The 19,271-nt window shown below is 41.3% G+C and overlaps 4 protein-coding genes across 4 annotated transcripts; 3 read left to right on the forward strand and 1 right to left on the reverse strand.

Annotated features, from left to right (window-relative positions):
• The first annotated feature begins 959 nt into the window (after nucleotides 1–959).
• cpt2 (carnitine palmitoyltransferase 2) lies at nucleotides 960–7,705 on the forward strand. Its single transcript, XM_024279124.2, has 6 exons — nucleotides 960–1,074; nucleotides 1,150–1,335; nucleotides 4,217–4,297; nucleotides 4,372–4,478; nucleotides 4,549–5,850; nucleotides 7,158–7,705. Exons 2-6 carry the CDS (start codon nucleotides 1,154–1,156, stop codon nucleotides 7,484–7,486), a joined length of 2,001 nt encoding a protein of 666 aa, XP_024134892.1. The 5' UTR covers nucleotides 960–1,074; nucleotides 1,150–1,153; the 3' UTR covers nucleotides 7,487–7,705.
• Nucleotides 7,706–7,738: 33 nt separating this feature from the next.
• Nucleotides 7,739–9,908, reverse strand: magoh (mago homolog, exon junction complex subunit). Its single transcript, XM_024279146.2, has 5 exons — nucleotides 9,704–9,908; nucleotides 9,191–9,249; nucleotides 8,518–8,628; nucleotides 8,008–8,090; nucleotides 7,739–7,942 (listed from the first exon to the last, which is right to left on the reverse strand). The coding sequence occupies exons 1-5, from the start codon at nucleotides 9,792–9,794 to the stop codon at nucleotides 7,843–7,845; spliced, it is 444 nt and encodes a 147-aa protein (XP_024134914.1). The 5' UTR covers nucleotides 9,795–9,908; the 3' UTR covers nucleotides 7,739–7,842.
• A 1,038-nt stretch (nucleotides 9,909–10,946) lies between these two features.
• Nucleotides 10,947–13,535, forward strand: aatf (apoptosis antagonizing transcription factor). Its single transcript, XM_024279125.2, has one exon. The coding sequence runs from the start codon at nucleotides 10,950–10,952 to the stop codon at nucleotides 12,651–12,653; it is 1,704 nt and encodes a 567-aa protein (XP_024134893.1). The 5' UTR covers nucleotides 10,947–10,949; the 3' UTR covers nucleotides 12,654–13,535.
• A 1,208-nt stretch (nucleotides 13,536–14,743) lies between these two features.
• On the forward strand, nucleotides 14,744–17,878 carry tmco1 (transmembrane and coiled-coil domains 1). Its single transcript, XM_024279144.2, has 7 exons — nucleotides 14,744–14,930; nucleotides 16,232–16,309; nucleotides 16,390–16,449; nucleotides 16,526–16,572; nucleotides 16,638–16,705; nucleotides 16,869–17,013; nucleotides 17,579–17,878. Exons 1-7 carry the CDS (start codon nucleotides 14,861–14,863, stop codon nucleotides 17,675–17,677), a joined length of 567 nt encoding a protein of 188 aa, XP_024134912.1. The 5' UTR covers nucleotides 14,744–14,860; the 3' UTR covers nucleotides 17,678–17,878.
• Nucleotides 17,879–19,271: the final 1,393 nt, after the last annotated feature.

Genomic DNA, 19,271 nt, shown 5'->3' on the forward strand with positions numbered 1-19,271 from the left:
CGGTGGGAGGAAGCCGGAGTCCCCGGTGAAAACCCACGCATGCACGGGGAGAACATGCAAACTCCACACAGAAAGGTCCCAGCTGGGCCTTCTCGCTGTGAGGCAAGAGCGCTAACCACTGCGCCACCGTGCAGCCCTAATTTGAAATCTCAGAACAAAATTGGTTCTTGGATTCTGCAGGATTTAAAATATTGAAGTGATGAGGTTACAACAGAATGTGCGCTTGAATGTAATAATAGACAACCGGCAGGTTTCACTTTATATTAATTATCAGGCATATCTGTTTAACCCTGTTATCCTAGGCATCTTTACATTAAAAGTGTGGTCATCTGGAGCCCACAAGACAGTACACTGAACTTTTTTTCCATGGATTTTTTTATCTTCACTGGTGTCCGTGGCAGACATTATAATTCTCGCCAGTCCTGTGAGATCTCAGCAGATGCAGAGAAAGAGCATGCATTGTTCACCTTATTTCCAGTCTACTAAAATGCTGAGTTGTTTTTTTTTTATAAGTTACTGTGCACCAGTTTTTATTGTTCTGTTTTAAGCCTATTTAGTTACATATTATTTATATTTCAACCAATTGCTTTTTTATTGTTAAAAATTTTGTTTTTTTTTATTTCAAAGTTACTTGTTTCTTTTGGTTTGTTGACTGTTTTGCATTCACCTCTTCTCTTTTTATTTAATTTCACGAAGTTTTTATTTTAATAAACTATTTTTCATTTAATTAAAACATTGTCCTAGTTCTATGTTCATGTTTATCATGTAATAAAAAAGTGAAACTTACAACAAAATACACACACATCCATAGCATATGAAAACAACTGAGATTTTGAGTTTTATGTCAAATCCACGGAATTTACGAAAAATATCGATATTGGCGATATAGACCGGTATCGCATCGGTATTATACTGATGCCAAATGCTCAGTATCACACAGGCCTAGTTGACATGGGGTTTGTCGTTTGTGAGATTAAATAAAGTTAAACAGAAAAAAAGTGTGTCACGTGACGCGAAGTGCCAGTTGGACTTCCTGCTTCCATTCTGTTTTCCTGCGCTGGTCTCGGGGTTCTGGTTCGTACTTTATGCGGTATCTGGTTTCAGCTGGTCGCATCTCCAACCTCTAAAGGTGCTGTCATTTCCCCGCAGAATCATGGCGGCTTTGGTTTGGGTTCAGCGGACCGCGTCTCTGAGGAAGCCCGGGAGTCTGCTCCATTCTCGGAGCCCAGCTCTGCGGTTCCGCTGCCGGTTTCATGTCGGCAAGAAGTCATGTTCCAGCGAACTCCTGCACCGGAGCGTGGTTCCGTCCATGCACTACCAAAAAAGTCTGCCACGGTATGAATGTGCGCGAGGGGTCACGGGGACAAGCTAATTTAGGCCAAAGTTCAAACTCCACAGCCAGCAGGTGGCGCTGCTGAGAACTGAGTTTTTTTTTGTGTGTGTGTTTACATTGCAAAGAAATTCAATAAACGAGATAGCTGTCTTTACCGATGAAACAGCCACAAAATAAACACAACCATTGTGCAAATAATTAAATTAAAATAGAAATAAGATTAAAACTATGAATAGCAAACTAAACAATACAGTGAATGAATGCATTGATAACATTTGCAACATTGGGGTAGGTTGTTTCATTCATTTTATTAAGGATGAGCTTGGAATTTAGCCTGTGCTAAGCATGCTACCACACCTGCTGTGTGGGTGAAGATGGACCAAAAACTATATATGTGAACTGGACTGAGTGACCTCTCCCCATCATGGTCCAAACAGGAAGTATCCGCTGATTCCAAGGAGCCAAAATCCCATAGACTTCTATTGAGAAATGAACAGCGGTCATTCTGTCTGTCAGAATAACTATTCTTGTTAATCCTATATTTTTACTAGAGCTGTCAGGCGATTAAATTTTTTAATCGCGATTAATTGCATTTCCTGAGTTAACTCGCGATTAATTGCAAATTAATAAGGAAAAAAATGACTGCTTCGTGGAATTTAGGAGTTCTACATTAATTATGAAAACAAGAATGTCAAAATTAATAGTTTACATCAGAAATACTTTATTTTGTAACATTTTATTGAGATAAACTTTCTTAACAATAAAAGGCTGTAACATAAAATGCCTAACAAAAGCCCAAGTCCAAGTGAAGGGCATTTTAAATTCTAAACTTCAATCAACGTTCAGTAAAATTTAAATAAAAAACATAAAAAATAACATTTCCATAACACTTTCATGTTCATTTTTTGTCAGGACCAAATCTTTTTCTCCTCTGCTGATTTGCAGTAAGAAATGAAATAGAGATTTGTCATTTCCAATGAACTTTTGTTTTTTAAAACATTAAAGACTGAGAAAAGCGGGATACACTGTGGATAGTTTGACAGTCTGTTACTGCCGCCGCGTTCTCTGGCTGCAGCTCGATGCAGCGACGTGTCCAGTAGAGCTCACGCCATGAATATGCCGGCAGACAGACCGCTATGCTGGGGCTGGATCACCCTTAAACCTCCAGAACATTTAAAACGTCCCCCGGTGAGCTTGCTGTTTGGAACGTCGGGGGTGCGCAGCTCTCGGCGCCGGACGCGAGCCGGTACCACCAGACGTGGTACTGGACGCGAACCGGAGTCGGGTTAGAGTGCAGGAGCTCTCCAGGTCCTAGCGCCGGCCAGTTTTAGCTCGCAGCTCGGTGATTCTAGTGAGAGCAGCCGGTGAGTTAAAGGGGGGGACGCCCGCGGTATGGAAAGGCACGTATGAGAAAATCCGTGATTAATGCGTCAAAAAAAATTGTCGGCGTCATGCACGTGTCAGATTAATGTGTTTTTAACGCCACAAATCTGACAGCCCTAATTTTTACATTATAGTTTTTTGTTGTAGTTGTTCAAGTTACTCAAGTTAAAAACTGGCCGATCAGATGCCTCAATAACAGTATGTTGTCTTATGTCCGACGTTCAAAATGTTTGAAAGATTCAGTGCCTCCTACTCAAGAAGCTCTTGATTTTCTTTGTTGTTTCGAGCTACATATGTATACACTAGGCATATGAAGCACATTCAAGAACACCCTTGAATCTGCATTCATCCCATAGGGCTAAAATGCAGTAGAAGAGAGGGCAGTCATCTACTTTTGCTACTGTTTACTAGCGCATGTACAGTTGGAAGAGGCTTGGTTGGAAATGTTGAAGAGGTGCAAATCTACTGAATCTTGCTCCTGGCTTTTTATGTCACCGCTAAATTTCGACAAATTAAAGACTTGATGTCATAGAATTTAGGCAAGACCCTTGACGCTGCTGCCTAACTGGGTCCCTGTGCCCCTCAAGTACAGGGTTGTGTCAGGAAGGACATCCGGTGTAGGTAGCAGATGTGCTCGGCCTGTCAGATCGGCTCGGGGGCTTGCGCATAGATGACGTGTAAGATTGTGATTGGTCCGGACCATTAGACCACTGTCACGTGACACGGAGAATGACACACTTCCGCCATAACAATGCACGGATTCATCCCGAGTAAACAACCGAGGAGGTCTGAGCACATCTGCTACCTACACCGGCTTAAAAACTCTGCAAAATCACTGATGCAAAACACTGGGTGCTGTTACGCTGTGGCGACCCCGAAAGGGATAAGCCGAAAGTGAAAGAAGAAGATGTACAATTATTCAACAGATACCATACTTAGGCAATCGATATTATCGGTTGAAAGGGAGTTCTTAAATTAGGGCTGATATAACAACATTGTTATTATGTATAGGATTACATGCAATACATATTGGGATAAATAATACAAATACATAATTACTGGATCATTTATTATATTTTCAAATATTGAGACTTATCATTAATGATTATGTACTACTGGTCTATCTAAGTTATTCTTTTTCTTGTCTCATGGTCCCTTTTCCTCATGTTGACGATAACTTCTCCTTGTATTTTGCTTTAAATTGTTTAAAGTTTTAAATGCTTGAAATACACATTTACATAGAGTTTTCCTTGGAAGTGGCTGCTTGAATGCAGATTGCTGAAGGCGTTGTGAAGGTAGCTTAAGGGTTTGGGTTCAGATTTTTGACCTCAGCACAGGTGTCAAAGTGGCTGTTGAAACATCTTAAAACTTCTAAAGTTCAGTCATTTATCTTGTTCTCAGACAGCCTCAGTTAGAACCTGTTTGGCAGAGGTTAAACTGAGCAAAATTGCTTTTATTATCGTTCTCTTTCTCTTATTTGAAGCCTTATTTTATCTTTAGGCTACCTATCCCTAAACTGGAGGACACCATCAGGAGGTACCTGGCTGCCCAGACGCCTCTGCTGGACGATGACCAGTTCAGGTCTGTTTTCTGTTGTTGGTCATCTAGTTGTATTATCACCTTAAGCTGAAATTAATCTTTTTGTGAACGTCTAGAACCACAGAGAAAGTAGCTCATGACTTCCTGAATGGGGAGGGCAGACAGCTGCACGAGGAGCTGGTGTTAATGGACAAGAACAACAAGCACACAAGCTACATTTCAGGTGTTTGTTTGCCTCACAGCATCACAGACGGCTCACGCTAACAGCTGCTAACGTGTCTTCCTGTCCGCAGCTCCGTGGTTTGATATGTATCTGTCTGCACGCGACTCGTTGGTGTTGAACTTCAACCCCTTCATGTCGTTCAACCCCGACCCGAAACAGGAGTACAACGACCCGCTGGTGCGCTCCACCAACATGGTGTGTTCAGCCGTGCGCTTCATGAAGACTCTGCGGGCCGGCCTGCTGGAGCCTGAGGTTTTCCACCTGAACCCTGCCAAAAGCGACACGGCCAAGTTCAAGAACTTCATCCGCTGGGTCCCGTCCTCACTGTCCTGGTATGGAGCCTACATGGTGAACGCGTATCCTCTGGACATGTCTCAGTACTTTCGCCTCTTCAACTCCACCCGCATCCCCAAACGAGGGCGGGACGAGCTCTTCACCGATGAGAAAGGCCGGCACCTGCTGGTTCTGAGGAAAGGAAACATGTACGTCTTTGACGTCGTTGATGGCGATGGCAACATGGTGAAGCCGGTTGAGGTCCAGGCCCACCTGAAGTACATCATGTCTGACCCAGCACCGGAGGCGGAGTTCCCGTTGGGGGTTTTGACCAGCGAGAACAGAGACGTCTGGGCAGGACTGAGGGAGAAGCTGATAGCCGCCGGGAATGCAGAGGACCTGCAGACGGTGGACAGCGCCCTCTTCTGTCTCTGCTTAGATGAGGAGATCATGAAGGACCACATCCACATTTCCCACAACATGCTGCACGGCGATGGCTGCAACCGCTGGTACGACAAGTCCTTCAGCATCATCATGGCCAAAGACGGTCAAGCCGCCATCAACTTTGAGCACGCTTGGGGCGATGGCGTCGCCGTTCTTCGCTTCCAAAACGAGGTCTTCAAAGACACGACGGAGCGGCCGCTCGTGCACCCCGGCTCCACGCCGGCAGCAGACTCTGCCTCCGCCGTGCGCCGGCTGGACTTCAAACTGACCGGCGAGCTGAAGGACGGCATCAAGAAAGCCAAGCAGAACTTTGACTCGGCCGTGTCTAAACTCACCATCGACGCCATGGAGTTCAAGAAGGGCGGGAAGGAGCAGCTGAAGAAGAGCAAGCTGAGTCCGGATGCTGTGGTCCAGCTGGCTTTTCAGATGGGGTTCTTGAGGCAGTACGGACAGACAGTGGCGACCTACGAGTCCTGCAGCACCGCAGCCTTCAAGCACGGCCGCACAGAGACCATCCGGCCGGCCACTGTGCATACCAAGCGATGCTCTCAGGCTTTTGTTCAACAGCCGGGCGCCCACAGCGTGGAGCAACTGCGCGGCATGCTCCATGAGTGCTCCAAATACCACGGGCAGCTCACAAAGGAGGCAGCTATGGGTACGTATGAACCACGAAGACACAAAAGTAATCATTTTTTATGGATGACATCACACTCACTCAGTCCAGTTCTCATAGACTGTCAATGAAATGGACTATGGTTCCAGATCTGAACCGTGGTTCTGATTGTAGATATAACTTCAGGGACTAAATAAATGATTAACACACATTCTTGAACACATCTTTAGCACATGATGTTCACACTAGGTAATCAGGGAGGGGCTTGTTCTTCTTTTGCTACTGTTTTCTAGTGCATGTCCACCATCTACAGTTACAAATCTACCAAATCTTGCTCCAGACTTTTTCTTTCACAACTCTGTTCTAATATCTGAATAATTTTGTGTCAAATAATACCAAAAGGGAAAAAATGCAGTTATTAATATCTCATCCATGATCAATTTCTAACAGTCGGCACTTCTGTGAATAAAAAGAAACGTCATTTTTTCAGAATTTCTAAATCTGAGTCCCTGATTGGTCAAAGTTCGACCTGGTTTAGCTTTCAATATGTGTTCAATGGATGTGTGTTTTGTGCATAGAGCCTGAAAACGGTTATATAGTGATGGCAAGATCACTACATATATATATATATATATATATATATATATATATATATATATATATATATATATATATATATATAAAACAACGCAGTGCTGAATCTAATTATTGTTTGTATATTATCTAATTGTACTCAGATTTACTAGTGTTGTCTGTCTAAAAAAAAATCAAATTATTCCTTTTAGAATATGCTTATTCATTTGCAGTTATCTGTAATGCCGTCAATACTATGTATACATTCCGTTTTACTAAGTGCAGAATTTTGAGAGTATTTTTCTAACCACTAGATGTTGCTGTGGTGAGGTGTTTTGAACGTTCCATGAGACCAAAGCCTTTTTTTTTAAGCAATTGTTCCAAATGATTTGATCTCCCTCACTCTGTTTTTTTCCATCACTACATTTGTAGAAAGTTCTGTAGCTACACATGAATGCCAGTTTTTAATGTGGAAGCCTGAAACTTGCATTAAGATCAATTTTTTTTTTATACCGGAAGTGGTCGCTTAAAATGCGCGTTGCCGAGGGTGATGTGAACATTGCTTAAGAGCTGGATGGAGTTCAGACACATCAGAAGAATCATCTTCAGGGCTGTTTCCATTCTCCTAGAGACTTTATAAGTAAAAACAAATAAGTTCACTGTCGAGCTGCATTTAAATCAGGAATTTCTTGTCAACTTTTTTTCTGTTTGTGGTCAGAGGTTGCAATGATGCACATCTTCACACATTTCCCGAATAACCGCTGCTTCTCCCCCAGGTCAAGGATTCGACCGTCACCTCTTTGCACTGCGATACCTAGCTACCTCTCAGGGACGGCTGCTGCACAGCTTGTACACAGACCCCGCCTATGCCGCCATCAACCACAATATCCTATCCACCAGCACCCTCACCAGTCCTGCTGTAAGCCTGGGGGGCTTCGCTCCAGTGGTGCCGGACGGGTTCGGGGTCGGCTATGGCGTCCATGACGACTGGGTCGGCTGCAATGTGTCCAGCTATCCAGCACGTAACGTGCACGAGTTCCTGCAATGCGTCCACAAGTCTTTGGAGGACATCTTCAGTGTTTTGGAGGGGAAGCCGCTCAGCTGAGATGGAGGCAGTCAGACTTTGCCTCGACTTAAGTGATTGTAAGAACTTACTGTATGTATGTTAATTCATGTGTGAATCATTGAAGCAGATTTTATACAGCTGAACGCAGCGTGCCTCATCATGAAGATGGAGAAAGGTCATACCTCATCTGTGGTTCATCTGTCTTCAGCCTTTCTGTGGTTTAATTTAATGTAATAAAGCTAATGTAACTAAACGCTTTGTAACTTTAACGCTCATGAATGACAGATGCTGCTGGTTTTCCTCCACTGTTTATTCAGAATAAAAAAAGTCCCCAAAAAGCAAATGTACAAATGAAGTAGAAGAACATAAACGTGCGCTGAAGTGACGTGCACATCTTAGATGGGCTTGATCTTGAAATGCAGGCCGATCAGACTGAAGACGAGACACTTGAGGTCCTGGACCAGGTAATAGAAGACTCGGAGACCTTCAGGATCCCTGAAAGGCACAGAGGTCAGATCGGACAGGAACACATGGGTGGAGCTTCTATGGGAAATACTCACTTTGACTGATTCACGTCGATTAGGGACCCAATTTTAGAAGTCGTGAAGGAAATGTGCTCGTCTCCAATGACGATCTCCAGCTCCTGTGAACATGTCACATGACCACTGAAGATGATCAACATCAAACCAACTTTTGTCATATTGTCACACAGTGGGCTAAAATAACATCCATCCAAGGAAATTCAAATACAAAAAAGAAAAATAATAAAGTTGAGAATAAAAATAGCAAATATAGAGTCAAAGAGTAGAGATTGAAATTATTTAAAAAATGATTTATTAAATTACACGAATCTCTGAATTGATTCATCAAAAACAAAAGGGTTTTCTTGTATTTCTTCAGGCAAAAATATAGCAGATACGGCAGGGTTTCAGGAAAACCAGCAGGTGGCTATGGACACCCCTGTGTTAGAATGATGGCTGGCTGTGGGTTTAAGTTCTGTGTTTATTCTGACTGTAGAGCACATAGAAACACTAATGAGAGTTTAAGTGGTGCTGAGATTCGTGACAGACCTGTCTTCCAACTCTGTCAGGTGGCGGCCACAAAGCATCATCTTCCTTGGTTATTTCGCTGTCGTCAATGATCCTTTTGAGCTCCTCCATCACACTTTTGTGCACGTATGCCTTCATGGAGAAGAATGAACACGAGTCAGTGCGTTTTTAAACATCTGCAGCATTCAAGTGAATACATTTACCCCCAACACACACTCAAATACATGTGTAAACACACTTGTCCATGTATACATGAAGACACATAATCACAAGCTAAATATGAACATATGATTCAACATATTGATTGACCACAACAACAAATGAATGTAAAATTAAGATGTGAGAACACATGTATAAGTAAGCCAGTAGTAAACACTAATACAAACAGAATGCACAAACTTATGAGTAATCGCATGAACTCAAAAAGACAGAACAGACTTTGTAACAGAAACACACACAAACACTGCAACAGAACCAGATATAAGTTCTGGAGCAGAGTTGCATGTGGATCAGAACCACATGTGAATTCTGACTTTAGTAAAGTGTGTTTCCCTTTAGATCAGAACCACAACTGGATTGTTGATTAGCGTGTGTGGATTCTGGATCAGGACACTGGACTGAGAATCAGAACTACGTTAGGATTGTGGATCACAACTACATTAGAACCGCACTCACATCAGGGATCAACACTTACCTCCTTCCTGATCATGACGTCATTCTTGTAGTTGCTGTTGTTGGCGTATCTTAGTTTACCTGCCGGGAAGCAAACAATTGCGTTCATTCATTCAACTGAATGCATAAATAACTGGTAATAAACACGCACACGTGGGCGCGCGAATCAAATCAAACTATATTTATAATTTTAAAAAGTATAGTTGCTTTAATTTAACCGTCAGTGTCAACCATAAAATGCCTTAAAGTCAGATGTGGCGTCAACCTGTGGAACTTGGAGTTGATCACACAAAAGAGGCACATGATGGCTAAAGGGTCGGTCGCAATTGGCTTAAGGCTACTAACGGTAGAACGGGGAGTTGACACAAAATATGGGTTTAAGTTCGGGTAAAATTATTATAACTGCTTCGAGGAAAGATCAGAGTCTTCATATATTTCTTTAGGTTTTAGGTTTAGGCAAATATGGCGCTAACATCAACGCGGCCTAACGTAGCTTAGCCGCGTTAGCCAAAGCTAACCGCCGAACAGGACTCACCGTCGGGCCGAAACTCGAACTCCAAGAACTCGTGTCCAAACTTCCCCTTGTGCCCAACGTAATACCTCAAATAAAAATCACTTGTAGACATATTTGCTTCTAAAAAACGATTCTGTGGGTCAACTCGGAAGATCAAACCAAGTAGCAGCAACAGCCCAGAGTCGCCGACATTACACGCATGCGCACTCCAGAAGGCATCACTGATTTTTTTTGCGCCCCAAACTTTGTCTTCTAGGCGCAAACAGGATTCATGCTGAGATCTCAAACAGCGTCTGGAAGTTGTATATAGTGGACCACAAAAATGAACAATTTTGTGTAGAACACTCACAATTTTGTGTAGACAACTTTACATCAGTTTAGCACAATTAACAACTATGTGAACGACCACACAAGACTCAAAATGTACTTGAAATATCAGACTTTTTTATTTTATGCTACAGGAAACTATATTTTAAACATAATTTAAAACTCAGTTTAATTTTATTGAACACTTTAAGCACATCATCAGAATAAGGCAATAAAAATATCCTTTAAAAATACTTTTAGTGGTAAAATCTCTCTGCTGTCAAAAAATATACCAGTCTCAATCATTAGCCTATATGAAGGGTAACGCATCAGCAAAGTTTTGCAACTTTGCAACATTAAATTACTTAGTAATTTCAGAGCTGTACGAAATTCCTCCATATAATAGCTGTCTCTATTGTTTTTCTGCTATTTTCTATGGTGTTCCTAAGCTGTCTGCTGGATGTGGATGACATGCAAACATGCTTTTCAGCGCCTAATATTTCTTATATATAACCCCTGAAGGTATTGAGATATTGGTTTCAATTGTTTTGCTCAAACAAAGAAATAAATGCACCAGTTAAAAACAGATAAAAAAAACAACATTTGTAATCAGTTACAAATATCAAACACTGTAATCTTTGAAAGTCATAAAACTAAACTCTGATTCTTTAGCAAAAATGTATTGTTTAAAAATACAATTAGGCAATAAAATACCCAAATTTATTTTACCTTACTTCTCAAATTAACATATTACATTTTCTTAATCACTTGTAGCAAACACAACCTGTGAAAACTCTCATAAAAGGCTCAAACTAGCTTGCATTTTACGTTATTTTTTATTTACCAGTATTTATTTTTCGTACTAAAAACTAATTGACATGTAGTGCGATATTGATTTCCTCAGAAAATTGGCTAAAGAATTAAAATCTTGTGGTTTTGCCTTGCAAACAGCGTTCAGGGTATGGAACTTCCCCTGTCGCGCATTAGTTGCGTCATCATCCCGTCGCCGCTTCAGCTTTGCGTGCATTGGCTTGGAATGGCGGGTTCGTTCTCAGAAGCGCTTGAAGAACTTCTGAACCCAGAACCCACGTTCCTAGACCCGGAGGATCATGACGTCCAGGAGCAGACACGAGCGCGCGTGATCCACCGACCTAACGATGAGGAGGAGAGGGACGAAGAAGAATGCGGCACGAGCGCGCTGCGGATACGCAGCTGCGCTCCGCAGTCCGACACGCGGTACAAGGGGAAGGTGGTGACCCGGAAACAGCTGTTGATGGATGAAGAAGAGGATGAGACTGAGGACGATGATGATGATGAAGAGGAGGAGGAGGGGGAAGGGGATCTGAAAAATAATAAACCATACTTGAAGGAAAAGAAAGTGAAGTTTAAGAGGGAAGAAGAAAAGGAGGATGAGAGTGAAGATGAGGAGCAAGATATGGAGGAGGAGGAAGATGATGATGAGGAGGAGGAGATTCAGGATGGCGATTCCCTGAATGATTCAGATGAGCCCTCGTTGATGAAGACCTCTGACTCCTCAGCGGACTATCACCGTCTGGCAGAGGGCGTGGAGGAGCTGGAGATGAGCGAGGAAGATGAGGAGGAGAGTGGAGAGTCTGGAGAAAGCGATGAAGATGATGACTCTGTGGAGGAAGAGGAAGTGGTTCGCACGTTTTCTCAGGACAAAGTGGATGGGGAGGTGGAGAAAGGGAGAGCTGTAAGGAACCAGCTGGCGCTGTGGGACCAGTTCCTCGAGGCCCGGATCAAGATCCAGAAGGCGCTGGTGACTGCTAACCAGCTGCCGCAGCCTCACACCTTCCCAGAGTTTCGGAAGAGGGGCGGAGCAGAGCTGCAGGGGGTTCTGGGGAACACCCACAAGGCTTTGAAGGCCCTCCAGAGGTCCCTGCTGGAGCTGCAGGACCTGCTGCTGGAGCAGAACCCGGACACTAAGAGCATTGTGAGTCACAGTGAAGATGAAGAGCTGGTCAGTGATGAAGAGTGTGCGGAGCGGCGGGGGCCAAAACGAAAGCTGGAGATGGCAGACTACCCGGCCCTCATGGCCAAACGCTTCTCCTCCTTCGAGTCTTTCCGCACCGCCACGCTGCAGAAGTGGGACGACAGAACCAGGCTGGTGGGGGGCCGCGGGGGCTTCGGCGCCTTCGACAGGAGCATTGTAACCCAGGTGCAGCAGGTGCTGGAGGACAAGGAGAGGCTGGTGCAGCGCACCCAGATACAGCGCTCAGAATACAGAGTCCTGGGGAGAACGGAGAAGGCCCTGGACACACGCCAGAGCGCAGATGAACAGGAGGGGGTGAAGCCTAGCAGCCACCTCAAACATCTAGACGAGGACATCTTCGACGACGACGACTTCTACCACCAGCTCCTGAGGGAACTGATCGAGCGCAAGACCAGCACGGCGGATTCTAACGAGCAGCTGGCCACGGGGCGGCAGTGGCTGGCCATCCAGAAGCTGCGCAGCAAGATGAAGAGGAAAGTGGACACCAGAGCCAGCAAGGGCCGCAAGGTCCGCTTCCACGCGCACTCCAAGCTGCTCAACTTCATGGCGCCGATGGACAACAGCTCCATGAGTGACGAGGCGCGCAGTGAGCTGTTCCGCAGCCTGTTCGGACAGAACACCCCCTCTCAGAGCACCCCCTCTGAGGCCTGAGTGTAATCTATTACTGCAGGACAGCAAAGTAAAGGAGGAGTTTTACAGTCACTGATTTCAGCTTTCATTGTCATGTGTTTCAGTGAATATGAGGAGGGGAATTTGTAATCTGGATTCAAATGTAATCTTATATCCTTTATAAAAATAAAATAATTGCCCAGGTTTTTACTTCACCAGGGGAAGGGAGGAAACTCTTTTGCATCATTTTTTTTCCTGAGGAGATGCTGTTAGTGCCACATATGTGGATTTAGAACATGTGGCTCGTTTCCCCTCCATTGTGGCTCTCTGGTTCAAGAAAAATACAAAAATTTTTATTTTGTAAAGTAAAAAGTAAGTAATGAAGTTTTTCAAAAAGTAAAAAACTTTAACTTAATTCAACTCATTCACAAATGTTAAAAGACAGTGCAATTTACAAGTTGAACTACAATATTTGGGCATATTTTTTTGTTCACTGTATCAGAGAAAATCAATGGGAGAGTCAATAAGGACAACATTTTGTACTTCTGGAGAACAGGATTATAAAGCAGATTTTCTATTTTTGAAAAAATTCAAGCATTTATATATTGCACTTCATGGTTATATAAATACAGTAAAGGTCACTTAATTGTCTCACATTTATTTTTGGTTTGCTAGATTTATGGATTTATCACTGAAATGCATCACAAACTACAATAGTTTTTTTTTTCTCCTTTTATTGTTGACATGACACATTTTCCTTCTACATTAGCGTCATTGAGATCATCCAATGTGACAGGATATCCTTTGAAAGGAACTCGAGAACCTTATTCACAAGTTCCAAATTATTTCATATTTTGAAAAAAGGCTATTTTCTCTGTTTTTTTATGCTGAATGAAGTAACAATAAAAATACAAATCAAGGTTTTATTTTTCTTAGTTATTTTTGTATCCAGAGATACCGTTAGTTCTGTTGGGGCACTTGTTATAAAAACTACTATATATATATATGTTCTTAAAAATTGTGTACAGGGCACCATTTGTTACTCTTGAGGACCGAAGTTGGCTACATTCTAGATAACTCACAGAGAAGGAAACAATAGTTGACTTGAATAAGCCAGATAAACTAAAGAAAAAAATAGATTTAATTTAAAAATTAACTAAATAAATATTTTCATTTCAAGAAAATGTTTTCCTCAACTTCAAGTGAAAGAAAAAACAAAGCAAAACATGTAAAGTTGAGGAAAACCCTTTCCAACAAACTATGGTAATTTGACAGGTCACCTTTGACCCTAGAGCTGTCAATCAAACTTTTTGATAGATGGTGTATCAGTTTATATAATTTTGATCAAACTTCTTGATGGATAACATCAATTTTTATTGCTGAAAGATGATCTTTAAAACATGAATTGTGCAGTATACCTTTAGATATTTGATAAACAGCACCATAGTTTTAGTACCTCATGTACTTGTCACTAGTCCAAATTTTCTGCATTTGAGTTTTCCTTAAAATTAAGAGAACCTATTCACAAAATTGCAGAAATTAATTATTAAATATAATTAAATATAGTTTGTACATACTGATTTTTATTGGGTTTGACTTCTTGTCTTAATTTCCTTTTTGTTTGCTTCTTTAAGAGACGTTAGGACAGTCTTTTCTGTATTTTGAGACCAGAGTAGGATGAAGTTGCAGCGAGAACTCATCCAACCATAATCTTTAAAGTTGGCCCTCCTTCATCCCCTTTGTCAGTCTTGACAGCCATCTGATAAACTTAGAAGTTCTGTGCTATGTTTGTAATGAAAATGGGTCGCTTTTCATGCTCAAATATATACAAATGTGAAATGTTGGAATATTCTGCTCAGTTCTTGTTCTTGGCCATATAAAATTTCTATCAACTCATAAGTTTGTTAAATATGATTTTAACTGTGTATCTAAGACATATTTCACTTTTTCTTTAACTGTGTATCTAAGACATATTTCACTTTTTCTTTCATTTATATTTTTTAAAGAAATGTAAATACAATTTTGATTTAAATATGCGGCCACCCATCTAGCTGGGACTGGCAAAACCATAGACTGTTATTCTTATATACAGTCTATGGGCAAAACACATGGATTACTAATGAGCCAGAGTGAACCGGAAGTGCTTCTTCTCCCGGGGTGAACAGTTCCGGAAGCTGACGGAGCTCAGTGAAGGATTCCAGGATTTGGACCCTAACCCACCGCATTGAGAGAGCCGAAACGCCACTACCATGAGTACAATGTTCGCGGACACCATCCTGATCGTCTTCATCTCCGTGTGTACGGCGCTGCTGGCCGAAGGTGAATGAAAAGCACCGACATTTGAACCAAACCGACCACGGGCTGCGTCCGAATACTCCGAATCCAACCTGCGTTCCGACACCGTCGAATTTTAGCAAGGGGGTAATCCGTTAACTGTCTAGTGAACTCAGATTAGATTGTTAGAAAGTAAGTCATTTTCCTGGATATTTTATTTTTTCTAGAATGATGTGAAAACAAGAAACAAAGAATCAGAAAATGTGTTATTTTCTAACCTGCCTACATAAAGTCCCACCCTGACCATCTTTTGATCTATTTCTAAAGTGTTCCCAGTCGACTTTTAATTATGATTATGAAGTTTTTAGCCAAAATAATACAAACAAAAACAATCCTGTGTCCTTTTCTGGGCATAATTTCTGCAGAACAGCATTAGAAATTTAACTCTGAGGTGTGTGTGGGATTGCTGGAGTGGAGTAAACTCGCCTCCATTTCCCATCATCCATCTGTTTACACTCCCAGTTTACAGCGCCTCACAACCTAAACGTTTCCAGTACACTAGAAATGGCTAACAACAACAGAGCCATCCATCTGTACAACGTTGAGCCAGATATTTATTATATTAAAGTCATTTCAGTTTTGCTTTGAGTTTGTTTTTTGTCAGGTCTGACTTTAAATTTTTTCCACAGAACATATTTAGTTCACGTAACATTCATTTACACATTAAAAGCTGCTTACGAGTTGGTAGTTTTCCCTTACTTTTTTGAATTGAATTAAAATATTTATTCATCACCTTTATTTTAATACAAGAACTGTGAAAATAGATTTTCTCTTAACATTTAGAAAGGATGATCTGATGTTTTCTGTGTAGGTGAGATAATCTAGAAGTACTTGATGTGACACAAAACATAATTTATTTGTTTGTGTGTTGTACTACAAAGATCAACTCCCAAAGAAAATAGTGTGTTTTAACATGTTAAAGTGGGATTTTTAAACATATTTAAAGTAAATTGAAATTGTATTTCAGAATATTTTTCTTTTTTAATTGTTTTTAATTCGGAGCAGATGATAAAATTCTGTTTGAAAAAGATCGCACTGGTGATGTAGAAAATACGCTGGGCAAGCCACAAGCCTCCTGCTCCACTCCATTCTTGAAGACAAATAGATCCAAATATCAAATGGCCTTGTCTTAAAACTGTACGGCTGCATAGCTCCAACATTGCTTGTTGCACTGCTAATGTTAGCTTGGGGGTTTTAGGGGCCGTAAGCTAGTGTAAAAATATGTAAACAGATGAATGATGGGAAGGACTAGTTGCTTTTGCTAAAACCAGCCCTCTTCTCCACAGGAATTACCTGGGTGCTGGTTTACCGGACTGAGAAGTACAAGCGGCTGAAGGCTGAGGTGGAAAAGCAAAGCAAAAAGCGTGAGTGACTACCGCGTCACTGTTTTTTAAATGGCTGGACTGATCGGTTTTCTTTAAGGCACATTTTATTAAATTTCCAGTGGAGAAGAAAAAAGAGACCATCACAGAGTCTGCTGGACGTCAACAGAAGAAAAAGATTGGTAAGAAGAGCTCTGGCTCCTCCTTATACTCGTGTCCACACAGCTTTGTGCTGACCGGTGCTCTGCTCTGTTGCAGAGAGGCAGGAGGAGAAGCTGAAGAACAACAACAGAGACCTGTCCATGGTGAGGATGCTGGAAGTTTTCATGCTCAGAAACTCTTGACCTGATCGTCTGTTTGGTTCTTGCAGGTTCGGATGAAGTCCATGTTTGCCATTGGCTTCTGCTTCACAGCGCTGATGGGAATGTTCAACTCCATGTAAGTAACCTAGATGGTTTTAGACTAAGACTCTGGTCCCTCAAATGTACAATCCTGCTTGTTTGCCAGCTGTCTATTCCCAATTTACTACTGATTAGATCCAGATATGTAATAGTAGGGAAATGGGGGTGAAGACCACTGACAGCCGTCCGTCTGTTCTCAGCTTCGATGGCAGGGTCGTGGCGAAGCTGCCCTTCGTGCCGCTGTCTTACATCCAGGGGCTGTCGCACCGTAACCTGCTTGGCGAGGATTACACCGACTGCTCCTTCATCTTCCTCTACATCCTCTGCACCATGTCCATCAGACAGGTGAGCCCTGACTCTTCTCCATACCTTCAGTAAACCAGAGCGCTGCACAGACAAATTCACTGCGGATTGACTGTGAGCCTCTGAGGGGCAGGAGTTATGTTCCTGAAGCAGAGCTTCATCAAAGTACAGATGAGAAGCTGTACTGTTTTCAGAAAACTTTTTTGCAGCAGAAATTTGGAAAGTTTCTGATTTTTTTAGGAGGACACTTGTGGACACAGAACCAAAAATTATCAATTTAGGGGGAACATAATCTGTTGATAATGTATAATTAAGATATTTAAGCTCAAAATATCAGCTTCTGTTCCAGTCCTACTCTGTTCTCAAACATAATATCCTCCTTTTAGTCACACGTGTCACAAATCCCTCCACCCCTCCAGACATCTGTGGTTCTAACCATCAGTTTATCTTCAGAAAATGTTTAGACAGCTTTATTATTCTCAATAAATTTATCATTTTTTCAGTTTAGCTTCCCTGTATTTTTCTTTTTTTGTTTGTTTTGGTGGCTTGATGAGGTGTTTGCATAAAACAATAGTTCTGATTAAGTCTTTTTTTCCTGTTTCTGCAGAACATTCAGAAAATGCTCGGCCTCGCTCCGTCCAGAGCTGCTACCAAACAGGCCGGGGGCTTCCTGGGACCGCCTCCCCAGGCAGCAAAGTTCTCATAACCAGCGTGTGAGCGCGGCACATCCGTCAGGGCAAAGGTGAAGAGTACGGCTTCCTTTAAGGAACATGTGGATTTAACTTATGAACTGCTTTCTTTACTCATTAGAATTTTTCCCCCTCAAAAGTTTTGTAAACTCCTCTTCAGTGTTGCTAGTGACTGCTGTGTCTCTGATTGCACTGTCAATAAAGTTTTTTGATCTAAACTGTTGTTAAAGACATCTTTTATTGGCCTCTCCTTCAAACAAACGAAATAATAACTCTTGTTACCTTAAAATAGATGCAAAGATATCATTTAAAGCACCTTAGGACACTATGCACGCACATGATTCAAGCAATGAAAGAATAAATGATAAAAACTGAAAAAACAGATGAGATGTTGGTTCTTCTGCATCACTATTTCTGGGACTCTCCTTTGGATCATTTGATCATTTTCAGGTTTCATGCTTTTTAAAACCACAATGACCTTTTGACATTTGTTGCTTTCATTTTTAAAATCCAATTATCCAAATAAGCCAACTATGTGTAGTACGTGTATAGTTGACTTTTAGCAGTTTAAATGCTCTAAAATGATTAGTTACAGCTTCAACTGACCTTGATATGGTGCTGCATGAAGATAAGCTTTCCATGTTAACCTTTGGTCTTTCTTAGAAAGATTTCTTCACTTTTCTTTGAAACAAACGTCTCACTGTCATCGTATAGATGGCTTTAGGCTTTAACATTACAGTAAATCTTTTCATAGATTCATGAACGTTAGAATATGCCTGTATATTCTGAATAAATTGTACTATTTACAAACACATATATGCTTTTTTTTACATTGGAAGTAATTGTTGACAGCTGCTTTTTTAGAAATCCCAAATGTCTTCGGTATCTTTAGGTCTAGATCTTTGAGGGGATTTTGTTTGCTGTTCTCATCATAAAGATGGAATACATTCATAAAATATTTGCATCTAATCTGGTATTTTTAAGTAACGGTTTGATTGTAATGTCTCAATAAAGCCAATTGATTAAAAAAATGGAATAAAAAATTCAGAATAACATCCTTTTCTCAATAAAACAAAAGTTTTATTAAAAATATTATTTTTTTTAAAGTTTTGTGTAAAATAAATAGTTGCTAGTAAATAAAGCTGTAGGTCTTTAGGTAGCTGAGGGAAAAACTTACAGCTCTACCTCTACTATAGCAGTACTTCCGTTAATGTAACTGCTTAGGGTCACAACAGCTGCTTAGATTGACTGATTGTTTTAGTTTTATTATATTATGACTCCCTTAAACACATACTAACACATGTTTTTTTTTCTGTAAGCTAAGATAAAATACAAGACAAGTCTTTTGTGTTTAGTTAGCTTGTGTATTTTTGTTTCTTTTTGTCACTTTCATCAAATCTGTGGAAGCAGTCAAGTCTCTGATTATTCTTTTAGAAAGTTGGACAGCTCCTACTTTGAGTTTAGTCCTGCATCAACACATAACCAGGTAAGTAAAAAAAAGTGCCATCAAAAACAGAGCTCAAAGTTGCTCCTTTGAACTAATGATCAACATTCAGAGAGATTATATCAAACCATGACTGGAGGGAAAGTTTTTATCAGAATAATCAGTTT

The sequence above is a fragment of the Oryzias melastigma genome, linkage group LG4, assembly GCF_002922805.2.
Source record: "Oryzias melastigma strain HK-1 linkage group LG4, ASM292280v2, whole genome shotgun sequence".
NCBI lineage: Eukaryota > Metazoa > Chordata > Actinopteri > Beloniformes > Adrianichthyidae > Oryzias > Oryzias melastigma.